The 12563-nt window shown below is 33.9% G+C and overlaps 1 protein-coding gene across 2 annotated transcripts in view; it reads right to left on the bottom strand.

Moving 5' to 3' along the window:
• Positions 1-12563, bottom strand: part of LOC126865645 (uncharacterized) — a 173316-nt gene that overhangs the window by 90460 nt on the left and 70293 nt on the right. For both annotated transcript variants that reach the window (XM_050618423.1, XM_050618422.1), the window contains one exon: positions 9067-9386. In XM_050618423.1, coding sequence (XP_050474380.1) covers positions 9067-9386 — 320 coding nt within the window. The remainder of the gene's footprint in view (positions 1-9066; positions 9387-12563) is intronic.

Raw genomic sequence — 12563 nt, 5'->3', positions numbered from 1 at the left:
TCGAAAGGGTTTTTATCGCGACGCGAGGCATCTTTCGCGTGGCCTTCATCGTTCGAGGGAGAGACACAAAGGAGCACAAGGAAGAAGACGCCGACCTTCTCCAAGTCGAGAGCTGAGCTTTCGACGACGAAATTCGAGCCAGACACAGGCATTACACGCAGCCGGTGTTTGCCAAACCGGTGTTCGCGTGGATGATACCATTGACGACGAGGATATCGTTAACCCCTGCGAGCTTGAAAGTGGGATGGAATCTTTCACGAGGACCTGCTGTCAGTAAGTACAGTGAGAAAGCTCGATAACTCGATATCATATTTTTAATACTTATTATATGCTTCAGGTGGCTATTCATACGGTAGGTATACTAATTTTTGACTAAACATATACTCGCAGTACACATCTTGTAACTTCTATATGCGTGCTCAGTTTGGTTTTTAATTTGACTAATATAATCATGGCAGTCGTGTTTCGTTACAGTGCTCGTGAAATTTCAATGTGTTTCGTACAACACGCACGCATATGAACGCCAAAGTTTTCTATGATAAGTGTCCAAATATTTTTGCCAGCCGATGTAGTACACGTCGAAAGGTCTGAATAAAAATGGGTCCAAATATCATTAGTCTGGGAGTTATAAGAGTCTTCAAACACGATGAGTACTTTATCGTTGATTTTCTCATTGGAATGGGCTGTTTTGTGAAATATTTCACGTTTGGATCCGGTTGTTTCACTTGGAAAATTTTTTTATTGCATCGGATTCAAGTTTTCTGGTTCGTGGATCGTTACTTTTGATTGCTATCATTGAGTAACTCTCAGTATTAGTGAATGGCAGGGAAACTGAAGTAGGAACTATGTTCTGTACGGGATAACTGTAACAGAGGAGATGTATTCTTTTGTATTTTCGAGGAAGTCGATGAAACCCGGGAAATACGTTTCGTGTGGAGAGATAATAAATAATAGCGGTAATGTAGATTATTGCTGTATTTTCGAGAACACGACAAGATTGTGAGTGAAAATTAGATTGCACATAACGATTTAATGAATGATAATAAAATAATAGTAACGAAGAGACTGTTTTTCATTGAATAAGAAAGATAGGAATAAAAATAAGATACTGCTAATACTGTAAGAATATTGCGATAATAATAAACTTACCTGTATAGATTTTAACTTCAAGGTATGCTAAACATTATATAATAAACGAACACGAATAAAACGTAAAAATAGATGCAGAGAAACACAAGGAGAGCAAGGGAAGGAAGGAAAAATTACAAGCAGTTTATATCTGCTGTTTACTTACGCAACAGTAAGAACTTTCGCTGTTTTATTAAACCGAGTACACTTACAACGACAAATTTCCCTCATTAGCAAGTATGAAACGGCAACAACCAGCCAGTGAATAAATAAAACTTCCTTCGCGAAAGAAATGACACCACTAATCAAGGAAATTGGAAAAAAAAATAACTCGATTCTATTCAGCCTCTGTTACCTTATACTATCGATGATACATCGATATCGATACTTTCTCGTTAGTTAAAATTATCTATCAATTTTCTCAATGTACAACGCAATCAATTCCATTAGAAATAAATTTCAGACATAAAATTGATGAAAAATTTAATTAATTGTATACTGGATAAAATTTAACAGATTGCATAATGTGATTATATTTTTCTTAATTCTTGATTACTATCTATGTAATAGTATTTCTAAAATGCTACAGATCACAAGTTATTATACAAAACAATACAAAACAAATGATAGTAATAAGATACTCTCTTGTATAACAAAGACAAGTTGATAATAAAACAAATGAAATTTTACAAATTACACGCTATATCTGACTATCCAATTTCGTGAAAATTTATAAATATCTTATTAGTGAGCAAACTACTATGCAAGATAACAAACTGATAAATCCTACTATCATAATTCAAAGAAGTCTTTATTTATAGCTACATCGCATTATCTTTGCCCATAAATTAAATGTCAAATTATTGAATATTCTATTTGTCATGGTAAAGCAATTTTAATCGTTTTAATTGATTCACGCCATAATTGGTAGAAGGTCGGGATGTCGTTTGCGAGATAAAAAAAAAACAGCGCTGGTAGGAAGAGGAGAAAATAGAAAGCTCTTGCGAAACTGACTCCCCAGGAAGATAGATCTGTTCGAGGGAGATACGAAGGTAAAAAGCGTAGCAAAATAACGTGCAGCCGCTCTGGACGAATGTCTTCCATCATTTCGGAATGTACATTATCGTACTTCTCGCGTCTACTCGCAGTAGTATCTCTCGCTTTTTTCAAATTACAATGATTCCTTTATTTTCTTCTACCTACGTTTACATTCAATTTATCGTTATTAGGAAAAATATTCATAGTTTCACATTATTAGCGAAACCTACTTTAACGACCGACATTGTTCTTCATGCTAATATGATTTATGGCATACTTTATGTTAAGCGTGATCATCCTTCTCAATTTGGTTTCTTTTAGAGGAGAAAGATCGCGGAAATTTATGGAGGTTCTAACGCGATCGATGGTCATAACGATCGTTTCAGATCTTTTTTGCAATGGAATTCTAAACAATAGACAGATACAAAAGAATGTATATTATAATTATTGATCTCGTTAGATAATTTTTCTGCATCAAAATAAGAAGAAACTGGAAATCGATTACAGTTATGGTTCCTCTTGAACAATCAAGGCTTTTATCCATAGTGAGCTGAATCGTGCTTCATGGAAACGTTTGTCGTTCGGTTACCAGGTACGCGAGAACAACGTGATTATATCGATACATGATAAACATACTCGAAAGCAGTTTAATCGTAATGCTATTAAGAGATTATCAGATATCTGCCAATGCTAATCAAAGCACGTCTGTTTCAGTCGCTATACAGCCCACTAGTGTCCTGAGAATACAAAGATATCATCATAGAAGATAACGTGTGTATACAAAATTCCTTTTATCCTTTATACATTTTCAAAATTAGCAAATTAGTCAGGTTTATACGTATATTGTATTTAATGACGTGAACGAATATTAAATTACCGAATGTTTGGTAAAAATACTGGAAAATATTTCACGAACAACTTGAATGGTTTCCGTGGAAAAATATCGCAGTAGAAAAATATTTCCCCACAGTTATTTCTCTCGAATTTCTTCGAAACGAATATTTTCTCGCAGAATGGCATACATTATACTTTTTTGCTACACTTTTCAGTGATTGCAGGTGCATATTCAAAATCGTATATTTTATTACAGATTATGCAGATTTAACTCTGTTTTATACATATACGTGTGACCTACTCAAGAACCATATTAACGAACTCCATAAATTGAAATGTAAACAAGAAACGATAATTTCACGGATATTATTTTTTAAGAATTTCCTTCCAACGTACGATTATTCGTGTCATATTCTTGCGATAAATAAATTTATAGAAAACACGTACCTTTGCCGAGTTGGAAGAAGAGTTGGAAGAAATTTACAGAAACTTGCTGGAGTTTTTCATTTTCTTCTAAGAAGTTTATATGCGTAGTTATACACAATTGTATTTTAATTTGAAATTAATATGCTTCCAAAAGATTTCTATCTAGATTTCTAAAAGATATCTATTCTCTGAGAAAACTTGTATCAATCGAAGTCTTAAACAATGCAAAATATATCTCAATTAAGAGATGCTATTATAGTATATCTTTTCCGCAAACAAAAATATCGATCCCATAAAATTATCAACATAAGGGAAAGAAGTAATTTTGTCTTTTTTTTTTTCTAAAAGCAACCCGAATGACGTAATCAACTGGAACACCCCACTTACGTGCACCGGTGTACCGCTTCCGGTAAACGAGAATCGATGTAACGAGCCGCCCGCAATCTCGATGTAATTTACATTAATTCATCGATATCGTAACAAATGAATCCTGTCGCGCGTAGAAAGAAATATCGATCCATCGTAATTTGGTTGTAATAACGCTTGTTGCCGTCCATACGGCAGGGATTTCCACGTCATTAGGCCTTTGCGTCACTTTTCCAGCGTTAAAATTACTCATATTCTCAAGTCCTTTAAGAACTTTTGATCATTCTCTCTTGGTATAGGGATGAAATAGACGATGGACGAATACGTAAAATAAATACTTAATTGGGAAGTACTCTTCTATGCTCTTAGGTACAAAGTTCTCCTAATTTGCTGCATAACGAGCCACCGTGAGCTTTGATCATAGAATTTTAATAGTAAATGGTATTTTTTTCAGAGGATATAAATCTTATGTAAAACACGATGATAAATCCTGTGCAATAGAGTAAATATCCTATTTTAACTTTCATTTTTTTTTTTTTTTTTTTTTAGTTAATTGTAGTTTTTAAATCGTAAACAGCGTGAGTTGAAAAGTAAAATTATTTCACTTTTTGAAGGATGTAAATTTCATATTAAATATAGACAATAAACTTCATAAACTAGAATGATTAACTTTGGTTTTTATTTCATTTTGTCAATTCCGGAGATTAAGAAGGAGAAAAATTTATTTAGTTTTTTAAAACATGTAAATCCTAAAAACCAAGATCAATTTACAATTTTTATTTGAGTGGAAAATCTCTGTCTCTAACGCATCGCATTTATTATTCCAATCCTTTAACTGCAACCAACTTTCTTTATCCCTCGTAATCTCGCTCGGGATAATTCGATTGAAGCGCTAGCAATGACTATCTCTCCGATATTGGCCACTCATTCGATGTCAGTTTTTAAACGAAAGTGTTTCTATGCGAAACCATTAAATGGTCATTGCAAAGGAAAAGAAAATTCTAAATATACATTTACACCAGCTAACGCGAAAATTTTATGTAAATATTTTAAAAAATATAAAAATTTGTCAGACTGTCTCATCTCTGTTTCACACTAACTACGAGGTTTCATTTTTCAATTTTCAACTTTTTCCCGCTTCATAAAAGTCACCTTTGAGCAAGACACTTTATATAGACTGTCGTTTTAGTACGATCAATGTACCATTATCCCTAACATCGAGATTGTTCTTTCTGAATGATCTTTTTTATTGACTACGCAACATTAGTCCCGTGATTAATCATCTTCGCGGTATCGGTTAATTCGATCAACGCACTATTATCTCGTGTAAAATAGAAGCGCATACAATGCACATAACGCAGAAGAAATACAACATATCCAAAGTAGAATGGTCGTTATAATTTCAAACAGATAAAACAAGTCTCTATTCAAGTCCCATCTCATTAATTTCGTCCGTAAAAATATCAATTTGCATAAAAATCTACGCTCTGTTACGAAAAATCAATATCAATTTCACCAAAATATACGTTCTTAATCGTCCAAGAAAGAAGAACATTAAAACCTACAATTTCAAATTTGGTAGTCTTCTAATTTAAAATCCTGTCTTTCCATCATACTAGATACGTAACAGGCATCCAATAAAATTTCCACGGTTGTCTATTAATGAAACAGTTATACGGAAGAAGAGTTTAAACAACGCAAAGGGCAAGTATTTAAAACGGACCACTTTAATAGTAGACAACCGGTTATCCTTAGCGTGTACGTGAATTCAAGAAATTTAGAAGCGTGCGCAAGGTATTAATAATAAGACCTTCTATATGCAAGGTCTATGTGGAAGATATGTCGTTTTCTCCATTACAGCTCGTTTCACCTAACCGGTTGCGAGTTACTCGTGAGCTTTAATGATCGACTAAATCTTCCGGCGTGATAGTGCGAGGATTAACTGATACCATGACCGCGATAAACCCTTTCGTTGATACACGATTGGGGTTAGAGTGATAGTAATAGCAGAGGGATTGAAGTAGAAGCAGGAAGAGCGATAGTAGTAGTGAGTGCAACGGTGCTGGAAATATCGATAACAGGAATATGGTGATAATAGCAGCAGAAACGAGGACCAAAGTGCAGATCAAACGTATTGGTCGGTCAAGGCCATTTCTCCTCCATTGCATTTCCAATCTCATGAATTCTATGTATATCTTGAAATCTGTGGTAACTTTGTATGCACAGGGTGATTCATTGTAATCTTTCGATGGAATTACGTGTGAAAGTATTTATTGTTCGAAGGAAAGTTTCAAGCAAGATTTTATGGTGGCCGCAAAATTATTTTTGCATCGTATCTTTAAGAGTAGAAGGGAAGAGCCATTTATATTTGGGTAAAGCGTGTACACTATCATCTGGTATAATAACATACTTATTTCTTAATACGTTAAAACGATTATCTTAAAATGATAGTAAGATAATTCTTAGCTGTCTTCGCGTAGAATGTCGAAACTTTCTAATGAAATTTTGAAGCATTTAATTTGGTAAAAATTGTCTTTTTGTAAAGTGCACAAAGACTTTCACAGGTGATTAATTTCCATTATCAATCAGTCGTGATTAAAAGAAGGTTGATTTCAACGTTTGTGTTTATTTATGAAGAAGAACAGAGGATTAAAAAGGAAGCAATTTTCGAGAATTACTTATTTCAGGTTTGCCATAAATTATACTACTCTCTGTACATCATTTCTACCATAAATTTTAGCTTATTCGCATAACGTCTATAGTGAAATTACAAACAAAGTTAAACTCTGTATACCACGAATAGTTAGTTAAAACTACTAACGGTCTGCCAACATGAAAACAAACTAGCCTGCAACCTGATTGCTCACCATTTACCAATTTTCCTATAAAGCGATTATAGATATCTCGGTTATTGCGTTAAAAAGTTTCGTTCGTAATATGAATTCGGAGTTCGTTCATAAAACTTTCGCTTATAACAACTGTATTACACGCATTCAAATAAAACGTTTCCTCTCATAAAAATTCCTATGCATTAACTTTTGAACATAGCTTGGCTGCTAGAAAAAAAAAAAAAAAGAAAAAAGGAAAGAAAAATCCAACATCTTCAGTATCGTGCCTGTGCATACAATAACGTACGTACATTAATTCATAAAACAAATATAGTCCATAAAAAACATAAAATAACAGCATTTTTAAACATTTTATACACTGCTATGTAATAAAATGACATTATCTATCTAGGAAAGTTAAATTCCATTTAAGAGATTCCTATCTACGTAACTACTAACTCGCTTTAAAAGCCCTGATTCTTCACTATCTTCTACTAAATACGTATATCATATTTTCCTTCGCGCTATTTCACTCGTGAGAAGATTCTCAACCCAACGACGAATCGTGTAATAAACGTAATTAAAAAATAGGTGAATATGTTAAAAGGTAAAGTAGCAGTAAGTTGATATAGTTGAAGTTGCGATGGAAAGAGGCTGATGAAAAGAATTGCAAGGTGAAGCGCGATATGATAAATACCAAATATAATAATAGTACAAATACATAAGAATAGTGGACAAAGCGGAATATCTAAAAAAGGAAGGAATAGCAGGAAGTCAGAGGCTAATGTCCGAAAGTGTGAAGAAGAGAAATCGTTGCTGGTTGGAAGAGGAAAAAAGAAAATGTATTTTATGTAGTTTAGAGGTAAGCGTCTTAAAACATTCATTAAATGACTGCTACAGGTTACATTTTAAAAGAAAAAGATATGGTAAAAGGTGGGATAAGTGAAGCGGCGGTAAGCTGGTGAAGAGTTTCAGAGAAAAAAGCGCAAGGATATAGCTACCGAACTAATTGTAAGTCAAGGGTACTAGATATGTGATAGTATTACGTTAAGTATAGCGTAATAGGTATGCGAGATACTATCAAAAAGAAACTGAACTGATTTTATAAATATTTATTAATTTATTTATTGAGTATTTTATAAATATCATTTTATAAATATCATCCAATCTAAATTTGACTTTCGCACCATTGGAAATTATTTTCCCAATCTGCGACAAGCGTCTGTTCTTCGGAGAGGAGCGCTTGCCAGACAAATTAGAGCACAGAGTTTCAATTTCGTTCGTGGAAATGGAAAGAACTCGTAGGGGGCGAAATCTAGTGAGTACGAGTAACTAGTTTTTAGATTTAACCCTTTGTGACTTCTATCTATTTCCAAAAACGAAATTGAAACTCAAGGGACGGCGTCTCGACAGTGTGAAAAAGATACAAGTTGAATCGCAGCAGGCGTTTAATACGGTTGAAATAAGTGATTTTCCATAATCATTTGGAGCATGACAGAATCGATCCGATCAGCCATATCGCTACAGCAAGAGATTATTTTTAGGGGTACAGAAGTAAAATTTAGGTTGATTTTTTAATAAAATTTTTATAAATTCAGTCCAATTTCTATTTGATTACACCTCGTAGTTATAATAAACATTACGTAAATATATGTTCAATTGTTACTATTAAATATAAGAGAGAATATATGTGTTATGCTCTAAGAGCTGTACGACAAACAACGAGAAATATATCAGCCCAGTTCTCTTCCAAGCTGTAAAGTTGAAAAATACGTAAATATATACACAGTGTTTCATAACATGCGGGGTCCACTTTCAGAGTTATGGTCACTTTCGTATTTTAATAATCCACACCTGTCTACCTTCACAGAGGCTACCCATCGGTCTTTATTACTCGATGTACACCTGGAATTTTTGAAAGATTGCGAAATTCTCTGACGCGACGACTGCAAGCTTGCATATATATAGGAATGGAATATAACCGCGGCAAAGGTGTAAAGCATTTTTCAGATGCCGATGTCGCGATGCAAATGAAAAAAAAAAAAAAGAAACGGAAAACAGTCTCCGATATGCGTGTAAGAAGAACAGACTTGTGTTCAAATATTATTTTTTGTTATTATATTATTTCGAAATGTTCGCTGCTCGTTTCTTTCTCACAAAACCTGGCTCATTCCTACGTGCAATCCGATGGTATCATTTCGACCACCTTCTACGAAACTCAGCCATCGCGGATTATTGCAACACAAAAATAGCTATAACTTTGAACCACAACGTCAAATGGAACGTATATTCGTACGAATTTTTCTCATTGCTTTTGTGTTCTCTGTCCACTCTTGAAATAGGTTTCACGAGTTATGAAACAGCCTGTATGTACTATAGGCTGCTATAAAGTGTAAACGAGATAAATAAAAGTAAAATGAGAAAAGAACGAAAGGAAGAGACTTACCACCATGTCAGAGCCACTCTTGGAGGCGTCGCTGACGGCGGAGGGGCTCCTTTCGACAACGAGGCCTCCAGGTACCGGGGTTGAGGTCGGCGGTGTCGATGTCGGCGTTGCCGCCGAGGCGGTGCTCGCCGGCTGGCTGGACTTGGGGGTCGGCGCTGGTGTAACGACGGACGACGTGGACACCGATTGATCCTTGTCGGAGCTGACCTGGTTCGTTGTTCCGCTGACAACGCCGCCGATGATGGACACACCTGCTCCCGCGGCCGCTGTCGAACTCGAAGCTCCGGACAACTCATCCGTCGGCAAAGAGCTCCCAACGTCTTTTTCATACAACCAAGAGAAACGATTCATTGCTTCGAAATTTGTTTTTCGAAAGCAGATTTAATTTTAACAACTTCTTCTTTTTCCTTAATACAATAGAAAAATCAAATTTTGGTAGGTTTCGCAGTTGAGAAAACGAAGCAAACGAGCGGCGACAGTAATTTTTGAAGAATGATTATCGTTATGGAATATCAGATATTATTTGTCTCTCACTTTTTCTTTTTTATTTTCGTTTATAGCATAAGTAAGTGGTATAGGTTTAATTTGAGACAAATAGAATAGTCTTGGATATAGTCTACTGTATGTTTTATATTTCTGTAAAGTAATTAATATAGTTGTTAAAAATAGCAATATAAATCTTGGGAAATGAAGAATAGAATGTACGAAAGAAATTATTATTGTGTATAGTGAAAATGCAATGCAATGCAATTTGAAAGAAATTGCTGAATTTAATTTTCTTTTTTAGTTAAGGTAGGATATTTCGCAGTAAAAAAATGTGGAGTTTCTGTCGACAAGACGATAAGATGTATTCGTAGCATAAGACTTTGTAATATAAAGGTTGGGAGAATCCTTAGGCAACAGGTAATAGGTGTTACGTAGGATGATGTGAGAAAAAGTGAGAAAGTTTGAAGACTTTTGTAATTTTTTCCCGCAAGCTAACTTTTCCAGCGAAAAATTACCCGAGAGATTGTTATAAGTGATAAGAAAGGAGATATAACTTCGATCTGAAGCTTTTCCACGAAGAAAAGAGAATAAACGAACTAGGAAATTTTCTTTGCAACGATTTCACAACTTCTCAGCCTGAAAACTTTAAATAACTAATTAAGAGAAAAATCGTAACGTACGTCAATCTTCGTACGTCAAAAGAATAACAGAAATTGAAATTAGAATCGCCATCGAAACTATCTCTCGCACAGTACAAATATTCGAATAAACTTCTTCAATTTCTGCTAGAAAATGAAATTTTTATTCGTTTTTTTCTTTTTTTTGTTCCTAAATTAATCTATCTATTTAATTATCTATCTATTAATATCTATCTATTAATAATCTATCTATCTATTAATCTATCTAGCAAAGGGAACTTTAATTGTCAATTTCATTGTGGAATAATTAATTAAAAAATAAATTAAAGCCGGAGAATACCAAAGAAGAATTTATTTTAATCTATTAACCGGGAAACAAGATTTAACTTATAAATTCTAATTCTAAGATTCTAATTATAAGAAAGCCCCATCTCTTTACGTGCCGTTTCAATTTTATTTATACAAATAAGTTGTACCATACCTTTATCAAAGCTTATTGATAAATCTTTCATGGAAACTTAAAAAGAATTCTACGATTCTAGAAATTTGTTCACAGATTGAAGGTAACATTTTTTTTAAAATAAAAAATAATGATACAGATTAATTATATCTTAATATTAATAAAGTATACTAAAACTGGGAAAGATCTTGATTTAGAGTTTTTATTAAAATAAGCAAAATAAAGGAAGCTTGAACAAAAGAAGATGAGAAGAAAGATATCCAAAGAAATAAGATTAAAGAATCTTAACCAGAAACGAGTTGGGCCAAATCGAAGCACGATCAGGAAACAAACGAACGTTCGTTTCTTCCTGATACTCCTTTTAAACTTCGGTTCAGCCTTTATTTTTATCGAGAATCAGTTAACAATAACGGGAATTGGCTTTTTCTCCAACTTTCATTTATTCCCCTAGTCTGATTGTAAGACGCGAAACTAGAATGCTGCAAGAAGTTTTAAAAGCTACAAGAACAAAGGACAAAGTTGTCGAGAAGTTGGCCATGTTTCTTCGTAAAATTCTGTATGCTCGAACGAATGAAAATTTCAAACAGCGCCGGATAAACTAAAACTGGAAAGCAAGGCAAACAAATGGCATAAAACAGCCTAATTAATTAAACGCACACTGACAACCTGCGCAACTAGAAATTACGAGATTCTCTTTGCTATCAGACATTCTACAAAATTAATCGATCAGTTTCGTCGGTTTATTTCCCCTTTGATTTTGTGTATCTCTGCAGCAATTTATTTGATTACCACTAAATACATGTGCAAAGTTTATTGACGTTAATTTTCAATTTCATTTTAAGTCTTTCTTTGGTTATTTAAAATATTCATAATTAATACCTCTACAAAGATTATAAATAAATATCTTGCAACTTGGAAAACGTAGCTTGGGTAGTTGGAAAAAGTAACTCGGTAGAAAGAAAAATACAAAAGTATATAAAATTACCGATACTCCATTCCGGATATTTTATACGTCTTTGTATACTACATTCTGTTCTATAGGGCATATCGATATTCCATTTTAGATATTTTATACATTTTTATATGCTATATACATTGTGCGCATTTTTATCTTCAAATTTATCCTACATGCATAAAAATTCACAGTTTAGTGATCACTATCGATAAACCTTTGGTTTAGCTCAGATATACAAAATTTCGGACGATGGGATTTTTAACCTTGCTGTATTTTTTGTGTCACTTTCAACTTCAACAAATTGTTATCAGCAATTTTTTTATGTTCGAAGAAAATAGGACAGAATCGTTACCAACAAACTTAATTTTTCACATAATTCACGTTCATGCTAATATTTTTCTTACAACAGTGAAATTCCTTCTTCCTACCAAAAGTGAAATTAATACGTAAAAATTGTGTACAACGTTTGCATGGCTCGGTCTTAAAATCACATATTTCACGATAAAATCGTTAGAAGAGAGAAAACTGTTCAAAACATAGAATACGTTTAATTGTATCAAAAATGGAAACTTTAATTGCAAATCCTCTGATGGAATTTGGCCCACTTTTTGTTCTGTTCCATTTTGTTGTTTACCCGAATTTTGCAATCTGGCTGCCTGCGCATCACAGTTAATCTAGTTTAGTGCCCGGTGCATATGACATTTCTGCATCACGGAGTTATTCGAAACTTCTACAAACTCCGTAGTACATACTGGCTTGATACTTTGGTCACCGAGTATCATATTCGAAATTAAGCGGCTAATTCAATTACCAGACCGTTGTTTGCGTCATTTGCCCAACAATTTCACAGTCAGTCAATAAAACAACGAAGCGAACAACAGATGCTTCTCGGTTCCACACCACGAGACATTTCTAACGATTGTTGTATGAATGTTTTCAGACGTGCGTATAATTAGTG

This window comes from Bombus huntii, chromosome 5, assembly GCF_024542735.1.
Source record: "Bombus huntii isolate Logan2020A chromosome 5, iyBomHunt1.1, whole genome shotgun sequence".
Lineage (NCBI taxonomy): Eukaryota > Metazoa > Arthropoda > Insecta > Hymenoptera > Apidae > Bombus > Bombus huntii.
This window is presented reverse-complemented; position numbering and strand designations above follow the sequence as displayed.